The 24,352-nt window shown below is 41.9% G+C and overlaps 1 protein-coding gene across 1 annotated transcript in view; it reads right to left on the reverse strand.

Annotated features, from left to right (window-relative positions):
- Nucleotides 1–24,352, reverse strand: part of ITGA8 (integrin subunit alpha 8) — a 212,046-nt gene that overhangs the window by 3,518 nt on the left and 184,176 nt on the right. The window contains exons 28-29 of the mRNA XM_004049094.5: nt 13,549–13,650; nt 1,825–1,947 (exon numbers count right to left, since the gene is read on the reverse strand). Coding sequence (XP_004049142.4) covers nt 1,825–1,947; nt 13,549–13,650 — 225 coding nt within the window. The remainder of the gene's footprint in view (nt 1–1,824; nt 1,948–13,548; nt 13,651–24,352) is intronic.

Here is a 24,352-nt window from a genome sequence, read left to right on the forward strand (position 1 = left end):
CACCACCACACCCAGCTAATTTTTGTATTTGTAGGAGAGATGGGGTTTTGCCATGTTGGCCAGGCTGGTGTTGAACTCCTGACCGCAAGTGATCCACCTGCCTCAGCTTCCCAAAGTGCTGGGATTACAGGCCTGAGCCACCACACCTGGCCCTTTATGTATTTTCGAAGGAGCCTGGAGCTCTGCACATATAATCAGTCTGTGTCTCCAAATTAGGAGGTGCGAGCAGAGTGTTTGTTACTTGTAGAGAGGAGTTTATTGCATAGGCAAGGTGAACAGGAGGGCAGAGTGCTCACACCCTTTCTCCTGTCCTGTAGTTGGAGTGGAAGATGTCCCTCTTTCATACAAACCACTTATGGACCTTGGATATTTTCCTGAGATCACAGCAATGTGTCCCAAGGATTTCCCACATGCTTACTGGAGCAGAAGCACTAACTATTGACTAGGAAAAGGAGATTGTCTCCTAAAGTATCCTGTCAGCTGCTTTGGGATGGATTACAGAAAGAAGTGAAGAGATGGCCACACACCCCTCGGTGCTTGGTGGAACATAGAGCATATATAGAAGGAGAATAGATTTGTCACTTATTTCAATGCCAGAACCAGGTAGGCACAGAATCTTAGTGACTTTCCAAAGGTTAGCCAGAAACTCAGGGAAGAGGTGACTCTAGGATTTTCCTCCTCTTCAGTGTCAAATTAGTACTTTGCCAAGTAAACTACATATTTTCCTAGACACCTGGAACCTCAATTCTTTCTTCTGTTTCTCATGTTGGAAGCCAATTAACTGGGTTTGGCTTATAGACATTGAGTCATCTCTCTTTCCCAGAGCTACTGGAATATCCTGTCAATTGGCACACATGGTTGTATCTTATACTCATTGGAAATACAGTTACTATGAGTGACAGAACAACACAAAAGTCCATTCTAAAGGTATGTCATAGACCACGTGGGTGTAGGATGGCACAAAGAGCTGATAACGATCAGAAACGCCATTCCTTAACTCAAAGCCAAGGTTTTCTCAGTTTATAGGTCTATTAGTCATGCTGCAAATTGTTTCAAAATAAAAACGCACTATGATTTTAGGGAAAACCACATAGTTATCAAAGATGTGACTGGGTTAATTACTCTTATAGTCATGTAACTGGGATGTCATTTCCATTTGGGAATGGAAGGCTCTGTGAAACTTGGCAATTGTTTAGGTTGGTGGGCCAGAAATTAATTCCTGTTGTGCACTTTTAGAACAAACCTCAGTAAAACACATCAAAGACTAAGTTCAGGCTTCCCAGTGGAGACAAACTAATTGGCAAGATTAAAAACCAAGTCCAGGCATCCTATCATATGCATGATCTATTTGGCCTCATTAATAGTTGAAATAAAAAATCAGAATTGAGCTATATTAATTGCATTTGCATAGTGCTTATAAAAAATGTCAAAGGATTGATGATAGGGCCATGTCAATAAAAAGCTTATGATCTTGGTTAATTAAACAAGAAAAAGAAGTCTTCATTAGAATATTATCACTCTAAGCATATTGGAAAGAAGATCACAGGCCTTAGTTAATACAGCCTAACTCTCTCTATATTTATTTACAAGAAATCTCAAGATGAAAGCAACATTAAGCACCTCTAGTCATCTTAAATGTCAGCTATATAAACATATTAAGTATGCCAAAGCAAACAAGACACAATTTTCCCTTTATATCCTTCAGACTGTTCAAAATTTCCAAAAATGCCTCCATAATTGTCTTTTAAAATCCCTAACTGTATCCCTCTAAATTCCCTCAACAGCCCCTCTAGTTTAAAAGGAAAACAAAGTAAATCAACTTACCTTCCATAAAGCTAAGGTTAAAATGGCGAGAACCAACAATCCAAGAAGTATTGCTAGTATTATTACCCATAATGGGATTGAGAAGGAAACATTCGGAGTTGCCCAAATAACTGATGTCTTAATCTGAAATGGAAAACAAAGCAAATGAGCTCTAATGCGAAAACTATTTGGTGAAATAAAATAGTAATTACCAGTACAACATCGGAAGTTGATCTGAAAGGATCCATATGGCAATTGAAATCATCTAGGGGATATTTGAGAGGTAGCACTCGAACATGAACTCTTAAAAGCTAGCACGTTCCTAGATCTGCTTGGTTCTGTAAAACTCTAATTAGAGATTTGGTGGGTGGGTGGCTTTGAGTCACAGAAACCCTAGAATAGAATTGAGTGCATCAGGAATTGACAAGGTGGAAAGGAATGGCCTTCACTTGGGCTGGAACTTTTATGGGAACAATGGCCAAAAGTAGAATCAATAAAAAACTGAATGAGTCTGTCTACCATGTGTCTCCTTAGAACTCAGCTAGCCTCATTGAGAGAGGTAAGCCTGTGAACAACCATGAATCCTTGGATGTGCAAGAAGGGTAGAAATCATCTAATCTAATCCCCTCATTTTACAGATGAGAAAATTAACTCCCAGAGGGACTAAGTGATTCATTCACACAACGAATTAGTGTCAATACTAGGTCGCTTTATCCCTAGATTCTGTGCTGTATCAGTGAAGGATATCCCAGAGCATGAGGCTAGGCATCTTGTATTTTATGGAAGTAACTGTAGTGTGCAAAGCAAATGTTCAATTTTTCTTGATGTGTTGGAGATGACTTTAATCCTAAATCCAAAGATCAGGCCAGCGCGGTGGCTCATGCCTGTAATCCTAGCACTTTGGGAGGCCAAGGCGGGTGGATTGCCTGAGCTCAGGAGGTCGAGACCAGACTTGGCAACATGGCGAAACCCCATCTCCACTAAAGATACAAAAAATTAGCTGGGTGTGGTGGCGCACACCTGTAATCCCAGCTACTCAGGAGGCTGACACACGAAAATTGCTTGAACCTGGGAGGTGGAGGTTGTAGTGAGCCAAGATCGTGCCACTGCACTCCAGCCTAGGCAACAGGGTGACACTCTTTCTCCTTCCCGCCAAAAAACAAAAACACAAAAACAAAGATCATATGGGAACTGGAGCCCATTTCATCCCGCACTGTTGCAAGGGGGCTTAGAGGAAAATGAGACCTTCCCAATCTGACTGCATGCTCAGTGTCTATGAACCACTCCCTATGTGGGCAGAAGCACTTCTATTGCTCCTGTGTTGGAGGCCTGTGCCTCCGGAGGCCGAGGCAGCAAAGAAGCTGCAGATTCCCAAGGAGAGACCCAGTCATGCTGCTAAAACCTTTTGTCAAAGAAAAGAGCACTACATTATTCTTGGATGCAGACATTATTCACTAACGTAGTATCTGGTTTTATCAGAGTGGCAAGCATTGCCTCCACTCAGCTGGTCTAAGGGCTCCTAGTTTTAATTGTGTTGGTTGAAAGGATCATTTCAATCCTGAAACACACTCAAGAACTCCAGGACACATTCTATAACCCACCCGTCGGGAGAGGCTGAGACTAATGACTAAGGTTGGCGGCTCTGGGATTTGCCCTAGCAGGAAATGTATTGGTGTTTTCACAGCCTGAACCCTAGCACTGAGCCCTAACCATGCTCACTTTGTTGCCTCTGTCTTCTTTTGTGTATTTGTTTCTTTGTTTTTGTGAGACAGTGTCTCACTCTGTTGCCCAGGCTAGAGTGCAATGGCAAGATCTTGGCTCACTGCAAATTCCACCTCCCAGGTTCAAGCAATTCTTGTGCCTTAGCCTCCCCAGTAGCTGGGGTTATAGGCATGTGCCACCACACCCAGCTATTTTTTTTTTTGTATTTTTAGTATAGACCTGGTTTCACCATTCTGGCCAGGCTGGTCTAGAACTCCTGACCTCAAGTGATCCACCCGCCTCGGCCTCCCAAAATGCTGGGATTACAGGTGTGAGCCACTGTGCCCAGCTGCTTCTGTCTTCTTAACTAGAGTTGAGTGCCCTGATGGTGCCCTTCTCAGCTTGTCTTGGTTTTTATTGCTCCTTCCTTCTTGATCCACATCCCCCATGCAGTAGATGCTGATGACTCAATTCATTCGATTCTCCAGCCCCAAATGTCATTTATATCTACACTAATAAAGGGATGGACAGAGGAGTGAGATAGGGAGAGAGTCATTCCACCTTGACAGGAACATGCCAAGGATGTGATAGATGTTCTTCATGAGAAAAAGTCTGGCCTCAACCTACTCATCATTACATTTTCTTCCTGTGCCTGTTAACTTTCCTTGCTAGGAATTATTTCATCTTATCTTTATTTCATCTGACACATCAGTGTGAAGCATGACAGTCCATCACCACGGTGACATTACGTACACTCTGCGCACCACTGTTTAAGGATGAGAAACGTAGTTCATACGTCGAAGAAATCAATTTCAAGGACCCGCCGTGGTTGCAATTCTACCTGGATGCTGCAGCCTAAGTAATTTATTCTGAAATGATCTAAGACAAATATTACACATTCTCATTAATAAGTGGGAGCTAAACAAGTGGATCTCATGGAGGTAGGGAGTAGAATGATGGTTACCAGAAGCTGGCAAAGAGTGGGGAGGGCTGGATGAAGAGAAGTTGGCTGACAAACATAGTCAGGTAGAAGGGATACATTCTAGTGTTCAGTAACACAGTAGGGTGACTCTAATTAACAATTTTTTATTGTCTATTTCAAAATAGCTAGAAGAGATTTGAAATGTTCCCAACACAAAGAAACGATAAATGTTTGAGACAATAGATATCCTAAATACCCTGATTTGATCACTATACATTATGTGCACATGTGTATCAAAATATCACATGTACTCCACAAATTTGTACAATTATATATCAATAGAAAATAATTATTTGCATGTATACAGCTACATGAGCAAATCAAGAACTAGATTATTTCTCTTGTTATGTACCCTTCCTTAGTCAATTACACCTGATGACATGTATGAAATTACTGCTGAATCCTAACATTTTACTGCACTCAGAGGAACAGCATGAAGTGGTATTTCAAGATGAACATAATATTGCTGGAAGTGGACTCACACAGTTTTGATAATGAGAATTTCAGAATTTTGGAACTGAAAGGGACAGTAGTGATCATCTACTCACAGGCCAGTTACAATGACCCCAGGAGAGAAATCTGGAGCCATGGAAAATTCCGAGGTTTCATGTAAATGTTACTTCCTCATAACCCCCAAGTCCACTGAGGACACAATATAGTTTTAGTCCCTACTTTGAGCATGTGTCAGAGCTCACCAAAATTTTCGAATAGGTAATTCAGGGTGAGCCAGGCAATGGATCTTTCCTCTCCTGGTTTACCTAATTAATATCTTAAGGCTGGGCACAGTGGCTCATGCCTGTAATCCCAGCACTTTGGGAGGCCAAGGCAGGTGGATCACCTGAGGTGAGGAGTTTGAGACCAGCCTGGCCAACATGGTGAAACTCTGTCTCTACTAAAAATATAAAAATTAGCTAGGCATGGTGGCAGACACCTGGAGTCTCAGCCACTTGGGAGGCTGAGGCAGGAGAATCACCTGAACCCGGGAAGGAGAGGTTGCATTGCAGTGAGCCAAGATGGTGCCACTGCACTCCGCCTGGGTGACAGAGCCAGGCTCAGTCTCAAAAAAAAAAAATATTATCTTAAGTTGCTGCCTACTATTTTATGTTAAGCAGAAAAGAGTTCAAGTTTTATAAGTTAGAGAAAACACAAAACATGCTAAAGGAGTTGAAATAGAGGCTTTTCAAATTGTTAGCTTAATAAAAAGAAATGGAATGGGCTGAGTGGATACCTACTGAGTACTTTGCTAGGTGACTTTGCCACTTGGTTATTGCAGGTTTTGATGTATCATCTATAAAACTGGGCTATCCAGAGAAATAAGCAGAGAAGATCACTTACAAAGAGCTAACAAAGACATTTAAAGTTTTTTTTTGTAGCAGTGATGAAAAAGTATAATGAAAATGTGAAATTGATGAGGATATGCTTCTTAGGGTCTTTTGAAGTAGAGAACAACTTTATAGGGATAGTTACAGAACGTACTGGCTTTCTGTTTACATTTGCTCCCAAAGAGCCTGACAGCAGTGTCTTTAAAAAGTCTGTGGGAAGATGATCCCCATGCAGTGATCACAAATTCGGAAAGTCCCTTTCAGTTCCCAAATTCTGAAATTCTCATCATCAAAACTGTTGCCAGTCTGCTTCCAGTAACATTAAGTTTGTTTAAAAAATACCACTTTGGGCCAGGTGTGGTGGCTTACACCTGTAATCCCAGCACTTTGGGAGGCTGAGACAGATGGATCACTTGAGGTCAGGAGTTTGAGACCAGCCTGGCTAACATGGTGAAACCCCATCTCTACTACAAATACCAAAAAAAAAAAAAAAAAAAATTAGCCAGTTGTGGTGGTGGTGGTGCATACCTGTAGTCTCAGCTACTCAGGAGGCTGAGGCAGGAGAATCACCTGAACCTGGGAGGCAGAGGTTGCAGTGAACCAAGATCGCACCACTGCACTCCAGCCTGAGCAACAGAGCGAGCCTCTGTCTCAAACAAAACAAAACAAAAAAAAAACAAAAAACACTTCATACCTTTTCTCTGATGTTAGGATTATGCATATGATATGCATTTCCTCCATGTCATCCTATGCAATTCATTAGCGGGAAAGAATACACAGAGTCTTAAAAGAAGGCAACCTCTGAGTGACTCTCCTCCCATGCCTGCTTTCTGCTTTCCTGGTCCTTTTACCTGTAGGACATCCATATGGTACTGAGGCTGCCCAATCTTCTCAATCTAAAATGGGTGCAGCTGCAGAGACCTTCCTTCACCCTTGTCGTTTTCCTAAACTTATGTAGGCTTTTGCAGCATAGTCCAGAAGTCACTACAGTAAGAACAGTGGAAATACAGAAAACCAACAACAGCGACCCAGAGCATTTCATCTGGTATCCAGTGCAGAGGAGATGCTTGACTCTTACTGGAAAGAGTTAGACAAGGAGCCAAAGGTAATTATTCAAATAACTGAATAATTTTTTTCTGCTGCACTGTAATGATTCAGTGTTCAGACATATTTCTCCGAATCAGGCGACTTTGTCCTTGCCTCTGCACACAACATCATTAGAAGAGTCACGTATATGTCTCGGCAAGAGAGGTCTTTCTGGGATAGAGTGATGGGGAGTCATGTGACATATTCATGTCTCTAAATCAGTAAATGGCAATGGGGCATTCCATGTTCAGGTGGAAACCAGTAAAGCAAAGCTTTTCCTGAAACTCCATGCTCTGTATAGGTAAACTAGAGACTTGACTGCATAGGCAAGCTTAAGAGAAGATGACTTAACTGATCACTTTTACAGGACCAAAGTTTCCTTAAATATGTGTTAGTGCTGTGGGACTGCAGGCTAGTTTTGGGGAAAGCTTGGGCAGGAAAGAAAATGTTGACAAACACCAAAACTTTGTTATTTCTGATATCTATATTTGTCTTACAGCTCATTTTGACAAACCTTCAGGAAGCTTAGATAGAAGTAGCCATTAGATAATAAATAATGAGGAAAAATAAGTCATAAATGTTAGAGTTTCTCATGACTAAACACTGACATATATGAAGAATCTTTCATTCATTTCAAATAATATTTATTTATTTATGTATTTTTGGAGACAGGGTCTCGCTCTGTTGCCTAAACTGGAGTGCAGTAGCATGATCATAGCTCACTGCAGCCTCCAACTTCTGGGGTCAAGCAATCCTCCTGCTTCAGCCTCTTGAGTAGCTGGGACTACAGGGGTGTACCACCATGCCTGGCTCATTTCAAATAATACTTATTAAACACCCTATGTTCTCTGAAGTTTTGTAGGTATTATCAGCTTCAAGACGTAACCTTGCCCTTGATCAGCACTGCCCAATAGAAATACAATGCAAGCCACAAGCATAACATAAAATGTTCTAATAGTCACATTAAAAGGAATAAAGGGCCAGGCATGGTGGCTCACACCTGTAATCCCAGCACTTTGGGAGACCTAGGTGAGTGGATCACCTGAGGTCAGGAATTCAAGACCAGCCTGGACAACATGATGAAACCCCATCTCTACAAAGAATACAAAATTAGCCAGGCGTGGTGGCACACACCTGTAATCCCAGCTACTCTGGAGGCTGAGGTAGGAGAATCACTTGAACCCAGGAGGCGGAGGTTGCAGTGAGCCGACATCATAGCGCCACTGCACTCCAGCCTGGGTGACAGGAGCGAAACTCCGTCTCAAAAAAAAAAAAAAAAAAAAAAAGGAGTGAAAAGAAGCAGGGGATGTTAATTTTAATAACATAGTTTATCTAACCCTAAATATCAACTATTATTTATTAATGATAAAAGTATTATCCTTTCAACATGTAATTGGTTCTTTATTATGAATCATCTATTATTTATTAATGATTAAGCTATTATCATTTTAATATGTAATTGATATAAAAATACTCATAATTTACATTTTTTTACTAAGTCTCCAAAATCCAATGTGTATTTCACATTTGCAGCACATAACAATTGCTAAATTTTTAATGGTTAAAGTGAAATGTAGTCCTATGAAAGTAACACAACTGTGTTTAATGGAAAAATACTATCTACTGCTTCAGTTTTTAAGTTTACATTGAAATGTGTGAAAATGAAATAAAACCACAAGTTCTTCAGTTCCACTAGCCAAATAGCTACCATGTTGGACTGCATAGTTCTAGAACATTCTGTATAATTTCACACAATGGTGAGACTGCCTGAATTACCCAAATCTTTCATTATAAGATTCTTTTTTTTTTGTTTTTGAGATGGAGTTGTGCTGTTATCACCCAGGCTGGAGTGTAATCTCGTCATCTGGGCTCATCGCAACCTCCGCCTCCCAGGTTCAAGAGATTCTCTTGCCTCAGCCTCCCGAGTAGCTGGGATTACAGGCATGTGCCACCACGCCCGGCTAATTTTGTATTTTTAGTAGAGATGAGCTTTTACCATGTTGGTCAGGCTGGTCTCAAACTCCCGACCTCAGGTGATCCAACCACCTCGGCCTCCCAAAGTGCTGGGATTACAGATGTGAGCCACCACACCCGGCCCATTATAAGATTCTTTTACCAAGAAGGTAGACTCAGGGCAGAAGACAAAGCATATTTAGGACTAAAGGTTTACTTTCGGCACACGGGCTTGTGATGAGATAGTTCAGTTGCTTTAAGAAAGAAGTTTCATGTTGAGTAACTGGAGTACTTAAATTTAGGGAGAACAATTCAATCTTGTGCCAGCTAGTCAATAAACTATTTTAATACAGTTTTATTTATCAAGAACTTCTAGCTATTTTAAAAATAGCTTTAAGTAAGTTTAACAAATCACTTTATTATAATTGTCTGCAATTTTAGAAAATAGTATTCATAAATTGTAAGTGGTTTAGATTTTCTTAAAATGATTCTAAGTAGGGAACATTTAATCTTACCTTCATCATGTCGTAAATCTTGTTGTTTTTTTATTATGGAGGAAAGACCATAAATAAACCTTTAATATGCCTACATTTTATTGTGGACATTTATGATATGTTTTTCTATATTTTCACAAAAAATACCAAGGTAGAAGGAAAAAGCTCCCTTGTATTTGCAATGGTAATTAATGTTGACGTCTCTATTTATGTATCACAAAATCTTGTGTAAACGTACTTCAGTGGGGTCAGAAGAATGTTTTAAATAAACGTACCAAGACACCCTACCTACAGTGCCATTTAGAACAAAATAATAACATGAGGTGTACTAGCTGAGCCCACATTTTGACAAGATTTAAACAGTTTCTTTATGAGACAAGCAGTTCCCATCATAAATTTCAACTCCAAATAATTGTTTAATATAAGAGTTCCATATTAAGGTGCAGAAGTTTTGCTAACAATTCTGAAAACCAAATGGGTTCACAGTTTACATATGAGTTTTTAAATAAAGATTTTCATGAAATATTTTGTAATAACCACCTTTGGAATTACACAAGACAATCCCACTTTCTGCTAGATGTAAATTATAGAATTGAGTGTTACTTGTATGCCATGCAAAGGCCAAATTTCCTTGGTGAGCCAAAAAAGTGTTCAAATAATTGAATTTCAATTTCTTCTGTTGCACTGTAACGATTCAGTGTTCAGGCATATTTCTTCGAATCATGCAATCTTTCTCTTGTCTCCGGACATGACAAGCATCACATGACATAAGGAATTTTATTTGTTACAAACACAGATACTATGCAAGCAGCAAACGGGAATTGTGATTTTCTTCCATAAGTAAAGCTAATACGGGCCTCAAGAGATGGCTGAATTATGACCATGTTGAAAAGGGAGTACAAACAAACTAATCATTACACGAAAGGGTCTAGGAAAACAAGCAAATAGTAGTCTCATTACAGAAGAAGGAACAAAGAATGACTTTCCTCAGAGGCAGATTAGAGCTCTGATGCTTCTCAAACTACCAGTTCCAATGGATTCTACCACCTTAAAGCAATTCCCTTTCTGCTGGGCATTTTCTTTTTTTTTTTTTTTTGAGACAGGTTCTTGCTCTGTTGCCCAGGCTGGAGTGCAGTGGCGTGATCTCGGCTCACTGCAACCTCCGCCTCTCAGGCTCAAGCAATCCTCCTGCCTCAGCCTCCTGAGTAGCTGGGACTACAGGCGAGCATCACCACGCTTTGCTAATTTTATGCTTTTTTGTTGTTGTTGTTGTTGTTGTTTGTTTGTTTGTAGAGGCAGGGTCTCACTATGTTGCCTAGGCTAATCTCAAACTCCTGAGCTGAAGCAATCTGCCTGCCTTGGCCTCCCAAAGTGGGGATTACAGATGTGAACCGCCCTCTTGGCCCTGCTGGGCTCCCTTCAAGAGAAGAATGGCAAGGCCTTTGAAAAGAGCTCACTATAAAAAAATGTCTGCCAGCTCCACTCAGAGTTCTTCTCTCACATCAAGCCACAGTAAGGCAGCATTTCCCTGTGTGCTGCATAGCTAACTTTGCACTGGCAAGGTCTTCTCCAGTTAGTCAGATATTGGGAGACTTGAAATTGTTTCCATTCTTGGATCTTTTTCCAATAACCTTCACATAACTGATGTGGTAAATCACCTACATCAGATAAAAAGTCTTTTTTTTTTTTTTGGCAATTCAATAACAGGGGTGGCAAGGCTGGGGAAAGCATGTATCGGATTATTTTGTGGATCTTTTGAGATGAGTTGAGAACAGCAGGCTGTCACCTGTGGCCAGTGCAGAAAGATGCAATCCTGTGGATGGAACCAACCGTAACATGTGTTTCTGCTAGGGAGCACGTGCTTGGAAAAAACGAAAGGGCCCAGATTTATTTCCCTTAGAGCTATAAGCCTTTGCACATTTTTAGGTGAAACTTCTATATTAAAATCCCAAAGCCTCTGTTTTCTAGGTTGAACATAAATGCAAAACACAGAGGACATCGCTGGAAAGAAAAAGAGCTGGTCTAAATGAAGACAGATGTGGCGGTGCTTGCTTGAAATACCACCGAAGTTTACTGAAATATTTTGACTGTGCACATCTTTCTTTTCCCTTCCTTCCTTCCTTTCCTTCCTTCCTTTTTTCTTTCCTTCTTTCTTTCCTTCCTTCCTTCCTCCCTTCCTTCCTTTCTCCTTCCTTCCTTCCTTTCTCCTTCCTTCCTTCCTTTCTTACTTTCTTTCTTCCTTCCTTCCTTCCTTTCTTCCTTTCTTTCTTGAGACGAGGTCTCGCCCAGGTTGAGTGCAGTGCATACGATCATAGCTCATTGTAACCTTGAACTCCAGGGCTCAAGTGATCCTCCCACAACTGTGCAAATCTTAATTGCCACTTTCAGTTTGGACTTACTGGACTTAGCCAGAGAAGGGGAGACATTTTGAGAGGCTACGCTCATATATTGAGATTTGACACTAACTTGTTCCAGGTACAATGCTAGAGCTTTATACAGATAATCTTATTGATCTTGTTAACAATTCCATCAGGTGGATGTGGTGGACTGTCTCAGAGAGGTAAAGTGACTTCCCAAAGGTTTCCTAATTAGAGCAAGGCAGAGCCAGGATCAAACCCAGGTGACTCTATCTTGAAAACCTTGGATTTTCCTCTAGGCCACCTGCCTGTGCTAGAAGCTCTCAATCCTGGCTCCCCTGCAGAATTGTCTCTCATAAGACTTTTAAAGCACAGTGTCAGAGTCCCACCCCAGACCTACTGAATATTTAGGGAGAAGTCTTAGCATGTATGTATTTTTTAAGTTGCATGAGTGATGATTCTGATATATACTCAGGGTAGAGAAACACAAATCAAGTGGTTAATTTAGATCACTGAAAGTAGACTAGGCTAGAAAGATTCAGTGTTACAATTAAGTTTATGATCTAGGCTAGAAAGAGATGACAATAGTATCAACTTATCTACCATCCAAAGCAGTGCTTCTCAAACTTGACCATGCCTAGGAATGCTCTGATGATTTTGATAAAATGCAGAGTCTGGCTCAGCAGATCTGGAGAGGTCTGTTTCTGTAGTTCTAAGAACCTCCCAGGTGATGCTGATGCCACTGATCTGCAATCACATTTTGAGTAACAAGGTCTGGGGGACCAAGAGTTCAAGCTGTGGATGGGAAATATCCACTGGCTACCAAGGGATGAAGGTGGAATCCTAATATTGTTTTTTGGAGCACTGTGTTTTTCAAAAGTCTCTGACCACCTTCACAAATAACTGAAAAGGCAGAGTTTTGGTGATGGTGCCTGCTGATCTCATCATTCATTCCTTTATCTCCTTTGCATGGCCTTGCCGGGTTGCAGAGGATGATCAGAGTTGTTCTGTGATAGATGTTTGGGTGTCAGTAATGTTTAGTAGTTTCAGTTTTTAATAAAGACATTTCAGCTGGGCGCAGTGGCTTATGCCTGTAATCCCAGCACTTTTGGAGGCTGAGGCAGGCGGATCACAAGTTCAGGAGTTCGAGATCAGCCTGGCCAACATAGTGAAACCCTGTCTCTATGAAAAATACAAAAATTAGCTGGGCGTGGTGGCAGGCACCTGTAGTTCCAGCTACTCGGGAGGCTGAGGTAGAAGAATTGCTTGAACCTGGGAGGCAACGGTTGCAGTGAGGCGAGATCATGCCCCTGCCCTCCAAACTGGGCGACAAAGCGAGACTCTCAAAAAAAAAAAAAAAAAAAGGCATTTCATTCAGTTGAAGCTCAGAGTAGACTTTTTTATTCCCTTCTAGGTCAAAATTAAGGTTCTTTGCATAGCAAGAAAAAATGACTGTCCAAAGCCATGCGGCTGCTCCATAGCCTACTCTCCCTAAGAAAGAACTTCTTCCCTTCTTACTTGACTGACCATGCTGTTTAAAATGAAAGAATCAGTACGATTTCATTGTAATGATAACTGCTGTCTGAATTTCTCTGAATAAAATGTCTTCATTTAAAAATGGTATTAGTCCTGCCCTGTAATTTTCTGGGGTAGACATTTATATTGAAAGTTCAAAAACCAGATCAAAAGGCACTAGGAAATTTCCACACCAATGTAAGAAATTGGTGAGCTGAAGAGGAAAATTTTTGTCAAGTCAATGTAAACACTAAAGCCTAGCACAAGCTAGACAGTGATTAAAACAATTATTTCAATTAAATTATTTGTGCCTATATATATTTAAAGATACTCACTGCTATGCTTCCTTCTGGGAGTTTTGCTGGCTGATCTTTATAAGGCATCTTCTTAACTTCAAAGGACACCAGGGATGCAAGAGCATAGGGATCATTTTTTCTCTGAAAGTAAAAGTATTTATTTAAATATATTTCATATAAAGTTTTAAAGAGTTATACTGGTAGCCACCTAATTATTTTTGGTGTTTTGCATTTCAAGGCAAAATTTCCTCCTTCCTTTTTAATTTTCTCTCTTTTAACTTTTTTTCCTCCCATCCAAGCATTCATCCATCCACCCACACATCCATCCATCCATGCATCCATCCATCTAAGCGTCCAAGCGTGAATCCATCTATCCAAGCATCCATCCATCCAAGCATCCATCCATCCATCCATCTATCCAAGCATCCATCCATCCAAGCATCCATCCATCCATCCATCTATCCAAGCATCCATCCATCCAAGCATCCATCCATCCATCCATCTATCCAAGCATCCATCCATCCAAGCATCCATCCATCCATCCATTTATCTTCTTCCTATTTCTAAGGAGAATTTATCTCATTAATAAAAGACTGTGTATAATAAGGTTAAAATAAAAACAGAAAATCAGAGTCCTAAAAAGGAGCAAGCAAAGAACTAATATAGTTACTGCTAGTGAAGGACAAAGGAGAAACATAATGGGTGACAAAATTCTTATCAGATGGACGGAAATATTTTAGGAGAGAAACTGGCAGTAGGTTATAAAGAAATGTATTGGCTGGGTAAAGTGGCTCATGCCTGTAATCCCAGCACTTTGGGAGGCCGAGGCCGGTGGATCACCTGAGGTCAGGAGTTTGAGACCATCCTGGCCAACATGGTGAAACCCTGTCTCTACTAAAAACCCGAAAAAAAAAATTAGCTGGGCATAGTGGCAGGCGCCTGTAATCCCAGCTATTCAGGAGGATGAGGCAGCAGAATCGCTTGAACCCGGGAGGCGCAGGTTGCAGTGAGCTGAGAGCATGCCACTGCACTCCGACCTGGGCAACAGGATCAAAACTCTGTCTCAAAAAGAAAAAAAAAAGCGTAGTATATTTCACAGATTACACAAGACTCACAACAGGGTTTCTTGGCCTAAGCACTGTCAGCATTCTGAGTTAGGGTGGGGGTAGGGGGGGCCTGTCCTCTGCATTGTAGGATGTTTGGCCAGCATCCCTGGCCCCTGGCTAGATGCTAATAGCACCCTCCCTCAGTTGTGACAATCAAAGATGCCAGCCGGGTGTGGTGGAATCCCAGCACTTTCGGAGGCCAAGGTGGGCAGATCACCAGGTCAGGAGTTCAAGACCAGCCTGACCAGGATGGTGAAACCCTGTCTCTACTAAAAATACAAAAAATTAGCCGGGCATGGTGGCGGGTCCCTATAATCCCAGCTACTCAGGAGGCTGAGGGAGGAGAGTTGCTTGAACCTGGGAGGCGGAGGTTGCAGTGAGCCGAGATCATGGCACTGCCCTCCAGCCTGGGCAACCGAGTAAGACTCCCTCTCAAAAAAAAAAAAAAAAAAAGCCTCTAGTTACAGCCAATTGTCCCCAGGGGAACAAAATCACCCCAGTTAAGAACCACTGACCTAGAGCCAAATAGTGTTTTTAACAGAGCTTCTCGGTGAAAGCTCTGTTTGTTTAATAGGGTCTCATATTAACTGTTGATAAAAGTCAATGTTAAAATATTTAAGAGTGACTCAGGAAGGCTGCTTGGAGAACTGAAGCTTCTGTGGCTCTCTTTTGTTGGATACAATGGTTCGATCTACCCAGTGCTGGGTCCTAACTGGCTCATGATGACTCTTGAGACCCAAGTATTAACCATTTCAAGACTTTTGGGTGCCGGTTGTTAAACAGAGCCATTATTACAACTTAAATTATATAAATGTAAACTTAAGTAAATTATATTTCTAAAAAAAGGTAATAAATACTCAAAACCTCATGCTTGCTATTTTATTACATTTGACTATTATCTGTGCTCAGGATGTGATTTATGTCTATTGTATCTGTAAGAGGAAACACTACATAATGGTGTGGGACCTGGCATCTCTTCCCAGCTCTGTATTCCGTGACGAGCATGGTGGTGGCTTGAAATCAGTGGCAAATGTTATGGATCGGGGCTCTTTTTCCTTCCCAGAAAGTAGTTAGTAAAAATCTACCAGTACATCACTGTCTATAATCCAATGTTGGGCCTCATGAGTCCAGTCCAACAGGTTGGACTGTAATAATTTTCCTTAAATATTTTTTACAAAGTTCTTTTTCCCCTGTGGCAGAATTTTTTTCTCCATTAGATAAACGCTTTTTTCCTCTACATGGTAAGGGCAGGACATAGTATGTAACTTTTATATACTTAAAGTTACAATATCTTTGAATGTTTCTTTCTACTCCTACCCTCCAGAATAAACAACTCTACTCATTTGGGAAAATTCCTTTTTGGATGTTATTCTAATGATCTCTTCTCTCTTAGCATTTCCATTTTAACTAAAAGTTGGAGTTTTGTTTGTTTGAGAAGGGTTTTTATACAATTCGGAAACTTTTGCTCATAAAATCATGTGTGTACCTGGTGATTTCAATCTAATTTCCCTGCTATCCTCACTGATAGAAACAAGAGAAACTCTAGTAATGAGATCTTGTGGGTGAGGATTATAATTATATTCTCAAATGCGTTTCCATGCTCCCAAACCTCCAATGAAGAAGTTTTCTTTTATCTCCAAGTTCAATAAAAAATTGATAGAAAATATTACTGTTCTTGAAGTCATGTCTTTGATAAATAGTTTGAAAACTGCATCTCTGCATCAAAATCTTTCTAGATGGAATGCTTTTCTCTTACAGATTCTGCATTTATAAATGCGAAAGTTTCCTAATGCATCATAGACAGCATTTGAACTCTAGGATGTAGAATGTGGATTAACATGTTTCTCTAAGGGAACTTTCTTTCACTTCCTTCCTTTGCCCTTCCTGCTGTTGGCTGCAGTTTGATTTCTCATATTTTCCATTCATCACATCACCAATCTTTTTTTTTTGAGACAGAGTCTCATTCTGTTGCCCAGGCTAGAGTGCAATGGTGTGATCTCGGCTCACTGCAACCTCCACCTCCCGGGTTCAAGTGATTCTCCTGCCTCAGCCTCCCAAGTAGCTGGGACTACAGGCAAGTACCACCATGCTTGGCTAATTTTTTATTTTTTTAGTAGAGTCAGGGTATCTCCATGTTGGCCAGGCTGGTCTTGAACTCCTGACCTCAAATGATCCTCCTGCCTCAGCCTCCCAAAGTGCTGGCATCACAGGCGTGCGCCACCACACCCAGCCTCATCACCAATCTTGACTGCCGTTTCTGGTGGTTGCTGAACTTCAGACATATCTGAGATCAGTCTCAGAGATTCTGATTCAGTGAGACTGAGATGAGACTGTATCTGACATATTTTTTGGAAGGTTCACATTGTTGTTTAATTTTTAATTTTTCTCTATTACTTTTCTCCCCAACTATATGATACAAAGATGCAAGGCATATTCCTTGGAATATAATGTCTATATCTTCTACAGAACCTAGAACAATGTGCACAGGAGAGCTTGCTTAATCAATACTGGATGTCTGACCACATGAATGAAGGGTGAATGAACACATCTAATGCTTTGGTCATTTGACGACCCTCCCACTCCATGTACCATCCATTTGATGGCAATTATGAAAGATCTTTCCATTATTGAATTGGACACCCTTTCCTTTCTCTCTTTAATTAGAGTAAGCAATTCAGGAAGTTGTAAAGGGTGATAGTGATATAAGATGAGGGCTACAGTTCCTTTGAAGGGGATATTGATAAGCTCTCACCTCCTCAATCTAATTGGTGTGTGCCTGGATGTAGCCTGGGGTGCTAGCAAATAATAGTGAGAGGTGACAGCATGCTGGCAGCCCTCACAGCCCTCGCTCGCTCTCGGCGCCTCCTCTGCCTGGGCTCCAACTTTGGCGGCACTTGAGGAGCCCTTCAGCCCACGGCTGCACTGTGGGAGCCCCTTCCTGGGCTGGCCGAGGCCGGAGCCGGCTCCCTCAGCTTGCGGGGAGGTGTGGAGGGAGAGGCACGGAGGGAGAGGCGCAGGCGGGAACCTGGGCTGCGTGCGGTGCTTGCGGGCCAGCGCGAGTTCCGGGTTGAGTGTGGGCTATGAGGGGCTTAGCACCCGGGCCAGCGGCTGCGGTGGGCGTGCTGGGTCCCCCAGCAGTGCCGGCCCACCGGCGCTGTGCTGGATTTCTCCCTGGGCCTTAGCTGCCTCCCCCAGGGGCAGGGCTCGGGGCCTGCAGCCCGCCATGCCTGAGCCTCCCCCCACCCTCCGTGGGCTCCTGTGCAGCCCGAGCCTCCCTGACACGCACCGCCCCCTGCTCCACGGTACCCAGTCCCATCGACCACCCAAGGGCTGAGGAGTGCGGGCACAGGGCACGGGACTGGCAGGCAGGTCCACCTGCGGCGCCGGTGCGGGATCCACTAGGTGAAGCCAGCTGGGCTCCTGACTGGTACTGACTTGGAGAACCTTTATGTCTAGCTAGGGGATTGTAAATACACCAATCGGCACTGTGTATGTAGCTCAAGGTTTGTAAACACACCAATCAGCACCCTGTGTCTAGCTCAGGGTTTGTGAATGCACCAATCCACACTCCGTATCTAGCTACTCTGGTGGGGACTTGGAGAACCTTTATGTCCACACTCTGTATCTAGCTAATCTAGTGGAGACGTGGAGAACCTTTGTGACTAGCTCAGGGATTGTAAACGCACCAATCAGCACCCTGTCAAAACAGACCACTGGGCTCTCTGTAAAATGGACCTATCAGCAGGATGTGGGTGGGGCCAGATAAGAGAATATAAGCAGGCTGCCTGAGACAGCAGTGGCAACCTGCTGGGGTCCCCTTCCACACTGTGGCAGGTTTGTTCTTTTTCTGTTTGCAATAAATCTTGCTGCTGCTCCCTCTTTGGGTCCACACTGCCTTTATGAGCTGTAACACTCACCTCGAAGGTCTGCAGCTTCACTCCTGAAGCCAACCAGACCACAAACCCACCAGGAGGAACGAATAACTCCGCGCCGCCTTAAGAGCTGTTAACATTCACCGAGAAGGTCCGCAGCTTCACTCCTAAGCCAGCGAGACCACGAACCCACCAGAAGGAAGAAACTCTGAACACATCCGAACATCAGAAGGAACAAACTCTGGACACACCGCCTTTAATGCCTTTAAGAACTGTAACACTCACCACGAGGGTCTGCAGCTTCACTCCTGAGCCAGAGAGACCACGAACCCATCAGAAGGAAGAAACTCTGAACTCATCCGAACATCAGAAGGAACAAACTCCGGACACGCTGACTTTAAGAACTGTAACACTCACCGCGAGGGTCTGCGGCTTCATTCTTGAAGTCGGTGAGACCAAGAACCCACCAATTCCGGGCACAGTAAGATAAGCAAACAGCTTGTAACACCACCTCTCCTAGATCAAGCTGTTCTTTGTTTTAAACGCATTCTCCAAAAGCAAGGTTTCTTCCACCCTTTTTGGAAGGAAAAAAAATGCATCTTCACTTTTAGAGAATGCTCTGGAGCTCCAAGGAATGGAAAACGTGGTTTATTAGACTGATCAGCAGAGTCAGCATCAAAGATACCCAAGTCCTGCGTTGTAGGTCAGAGGCATGACACAGGTGAGTATTTAATAACTCATGGAAAGCAATTACGGGCAAAGTTGTAATAGTGATTCCACATCCAAAGTTAAATGCTTCCAGTTGTGCTCTTTATGTAACAATAGTATTATTCTTATGTTCAGTATAACCTCTCTCCCATATAGCAATCTACTCATGTAATAGCAATCACTGCCACATTGCAGGCAATTTAGGATTGAAAACCCAGCTGGGGTTAATATCCCTTGGCAACATTGAGGACCTTCGTCTTGCCCCAGCTGGCTATTAATCCCCAGAAAATGCCTTGCTCGTCTGTCATTACCGCATCATTTAAACCATGGTTTGTAGCTCACTGGCTGTCTCTATGATGCACTTTTGCACAATGATTTGCTTATAGGCATGGTACCAATAAACGTAAGAGTTGGTAACAAACGGAGGAGTTAGCGACCTAGTGTGTCAGGCAATGACACAAGCTCTCCCACTCCCAACTTCCAGCTGCTTAAATTAATTGCTTACCAATAATTATTTTAAAGCACATATCCATTTTATGTAGCCCGTTTTGAAATACTCAATATTTACCAGAAACCAAGCCTTTTGAGGTGACAAAACCTAACGAATTACTGGCAAAACTTTCACCTGTAAAAGAAATTTCAAGCAACAATCACAGAATAGGGGACCATTTAGGATTAACCTACATACAATCTGTTTCTGACCAGTTTGCATGTTCGTTACATGGACAGAAACCAACATAACGCAACAAGTCATATCCACCAAGAATTGTAAACTTTCTAGCCTGGATTAGGAGGGCAGGAAACGTTTCCCTCTTCCTGGGTTGTATGACAAAACTGTTAATAGGCCCCAATGTACAGTGTATTCTTAGATTATAATAACGCATTCCTCTTTAGCATTTGGCACCTGACACTGAAATAAGCAGAAACTGTGGCAGTGCAGAAATTTGAGCTAAGGATGTGGGTGAGCACACAGCGAATTGTACCCGTCTTTCCCATATCTCTGGAAGTGATGCTTTTCCCTAGGACTTCAAAATGTTGATACAGATTCTTCTTTTCTGACTCTACTTGTGCTAAATATTTATTGTTTCCAAAGCCCCTCAATTACTGTTGACTTTTTGCAGACACCGGGTCTTCTTTAACAGGGAAACGAAGATGTAATTTTCACTCAATCAGCCTCCTACCGGAATAGAATGTCGTGTATGGAACTGAAGTGTGTGGGCTAAAAGAGTAACTTTCCCCTACACTCTAGGGTCATAATGATAGGAGTCCTGCCTCATTGAAAAGTTGTTCTCCCTCTTTTTGGTAGGACGTGATGCTCAAAAGTAACAGGAGGAATGTGTTGTTGTCATTTAGGTTGTATAGACTTGGGAATTCGTTAAGGCACCTCTCTTCCAACTCTTGGATAAAAAGTAACAATTGGCTGGGCACAGTGTCTCATGCCTGTAATCCCGGTGCCTTGGAAGGCCAAGGCAAGAGGATCACTTGAACCCAGCAGTTTGAGACAAGCCTGGGTAGCACAGTAAGACTTCATCTCTACAAAAAAAAAAAAAAAAAAAAAAAAAAAAATTAGCCAGGTGTGGTGGCATGGGTCTGTAGTCTCAGACAATCAGAAGGCTGAGGTGGGAGGAACCTGGAAGTTTGAGGCTGCAATGAGATGTGATTGCACCACTGCACTTCAACAGAGTAAGACCCTGTTTCTAAGAAAAAAATAAAAAGCAACAGCCAATCAATAGAGTGATCATAAGCAAATCAACTAAATGCAAGTGGTTCAGTCATCCTGGGTATTCAATTAAAAAGTTCTATAGTTGGCCAGGTGCAGTGGCTCATGCCTGTAATCCTAACACTTTGGGAGGCGGAGGCAGGTGGATCACCTGAGGTCAGGAGTTCAAGACCAGCCTGGCCAACATGGTGAAACTCCGTCTCTACTAAAATATAAAAATTAGCTGGGCATGATGGCAGGTACCTGTAATCCCAGCTACTCGGGAGGCTGAGACGGGAGAATCGCTTGAACCCGGGAGACGATGGTTGCAGTGAGCTGAGATCATGCCACTGTACTCCAGCCTGGGCGGCTGAGTGAGACTCCGTCTCGAAAAAAAAAAAAAAAAAAAAACTATAGTTAAGAAAATTGGCGTTCTACGGAAGCCTATGTCACTTAAGAAAAGCAGAATCTAATTTGAAAAGGCCAGTGAACATTGTGCACATGGTACCCTAAAACTTAAAGTATAATAATAATAATAAAAAAGAAAATGTTCAGGTTTATGACAAATTGTTAAGGTGTTAAAATGACATCATTTTTGTTCAGTCTAAAGAAGTGCTTTTAATTTAGTTTAGTGCTAATAAATGCATGCCAAGAAAATAATTAAATGATAAAAGACTCAGATGATAATTTATCATGAGGAGGCTAACACTTGGATTCTCTGAATTATTAAACTTAGGATTAGGTTTTCTTTGAACTCAGGAAAACTTGTGTTTGAAGTTCCAAATTTTATGAAAGACCCTTCAAGAAACCAGCTGACATTTTCAGGTAAAGGTTTTTTTTTTTTTTTTTTTTTTTTTTAAACGTTTCCTTAGAAGACAAGGGAATGGACAGACTGGTTATAAACTGTACAAAGATCTATGTGTAGCATTTCTGGAAGATATGTTGTATGCAAATATATAGGATATTTTGCAAAGCTGCTTTGGGGTGTGTGCTTGCTTCTTCCATTTCAACTACAGAATAGAGGGAAGTTTGCCTCTCACTTCCTCAAAGTGAGAAGGAGTTCGTGACTGGCTCTGATCATGGAACCTACCTCAAACGAGGCAACAGAATTCTGATTGAATGTCACTAAGGGTCTCTGGTCTCTGTCTCAGTAGATGAAATAAAAGGTATCAAAACACCTCATCCCTTTGAATCTGTCTCCTGGTTGTGTCCAAGGAGCATGGTGAGTTGCAGCCAACATTATTCATCACCATGTCTCTTCCCCAGGTTAAGTCTAGAAAAATTATGTCAGCATTGTGGGTTGAGGTCTTGCACTACTCAGACATTTGACACTATCTCCCCTTTGGAAGTGGACCAGAAGCTGAGCCAGTATGACCCAATACTGCGGGTCATTATTTTGGGCAGGAAATAAAAGAACAATCGTGACTCTTTGGACTTGTCTCTGTTCCCTGAGATCCTGAATTGTCTGCCTTATGGAACTGAAAAGAATCAAATTAGGGTGTGGCTCAAAGAGGAAAGGCAGCCTAATTCTTATTTATGTTTACTGATATCTAATAGCTGCATGCATTTTGGAGGTACATGTGTTATTTTGGTACCTGTATGCAATGTGTAATGATCAACTCAGGGCAATTGGGGTATCTGTCACCTCAAACATTTGTCTTTTCTTTGCATTGGGAACATTACTGATATGATTTGGCTGTGTCCCCACCCAAATCTCACCTTGAATTGTAATAATCCCCAGTGTCAAGGGTGGGGCCGGGTGGAGATAACTGAATCACAGGGTGATTTCTCCCATACTGTTCTTGTTGTAAGTCTCCTGAGATCTGATGGTTTTATAAATGGAAGTTCCCCTGCACATGCTGTCTTGCTGCTATGTAAGACATGCTGTTGCTTCTCCTTTGCCTTCTGCTATGATTGTGAGGCCTCCCCAGCCATGTGGAACTGTGAGTCAATTAAACATCTTTCCTTTATAAATTACCCAGTCTCAGGTATGTTTTCATTAGCAGCATGAAAACATACTAATACAATTACAAATCTTCCTTCTAGCTACTTTGAAATAGACAATAAATTATTGTTAACTATAATCTCCCCACTGTACTACTGACTATCAGAACTTATTCCTTCTGACTGTATTTTTGTACCCTTTAACCAACCTCTTTTCATCCCTGTTCCCTACCTTCCCTTCCCAGCCTCTGGTAACGATGAATCTGCTCTCTGCCTCCATGAGATCCACCCTTTTAGCTCCCACATAGGAATGAGAACATGTGATATTTGTCTTTCTGTGCCTGGCTTATTTCACTTAACATAGCCTTCAGTTCCATCCATGTTCTCTCCTCAGTTTGGAAGCCTTCTCATCTCAACCTGGAGGGTTTCAGTTTGAAAGATGTAAGAAAATGAGATGCTCACCTCTGCCCAAAATGCAAGAAGTCTTTGCTAAACTCACTAAATCAGAACAGCTTGTGGCTTGAGGGAGGATAAGGTGCAAGTATTTGGGAGGAAAGCCAAATGTCGTAACAAACATGAGCCCAAGCTCCTCATGGAAGATTCTTCTGGTGAATGGGCTGGCTGGGCACAGATGTCAGCATAGGTGCATTCTTTTTTTTTTTTTATTATTATACTTTAAGTTTTAGGGTACATGTGCACATTGTGCAGGTTAGTTACATATGTATACATGTGCCATGCTGGTGCGCTGCACCCACTAACTCGTCATCTAGCATTAGGTATATCTCCCAATGCTATCCCTCCCCGCTCCCCCCACCCCACAACAGTCCCCAGAGTGTGATATTCCCCTTCCTGTGTCCATGTGATCTCATTGTTCAATTCCCACCTATGAGTGAGAATATGCGGTGTTTGGTTTTTTGTTCTTGCGATAGTTTACTGAGAATGATGGTTTCCAATTTCATCCATGTCCCTACAAATGACATGAACTCATCATTTTTTATGGCTGCATAGTATTCCATGGTGTATATGTGCCACATTTTCTTAATCCAGTCTATCATTGATGGACATTTGGGTTGGTTCCAAGTCTTTGCTATTGTGAATAATGCTGCAATAAACATACGTGTGCATGTGTCTTTATAGCAGCATGATTTATAGTCCTTTGGGTATATACCCAGTAATGGGATGGCTGGGTCAAATGGTATTTCTAGTTCTAGATCCCTGAGGAATTGCCACACTGACTTCCACAATGGTTGAACTAGTTTACAGTCCCACCAACAGTGTAAAAGTGTTCCTATTTCTCCACATCCTCTCCAGCACCTGTTGTTTCCTGACTTTTTAATGATTGCCATTCTAACTGGTGTGAGATGATATCTCATAGTGGTTTTGATTTGCATTTCTCTGATGGCCAGTGATGATGAGCATTTTTTCATGTGTTTTTTGGCTGCATAAATGTCTTCTTTTGAGAAGTGTCTGTTCATGTCCTTCGCCCACTTTTTGATGGGGTTGTTTGTTTTTTT

This window comes from Gorilla gorilla, chromosome 8 (genome assembly GCF_029281585.2).
Source record: "Gorilla gorilla gorilla isolate KB3781 chromosome 8, NHGRI_mGorGor1-v2.1_pri, whole genome shotgun sequence".
In the NCBI taxonomy this organism is placed as follows: Eukaryota; Metazoa; Chordata; class Mammalia; order Primates; family Hominidae; genus Gorilla; species Gorilla gorilla.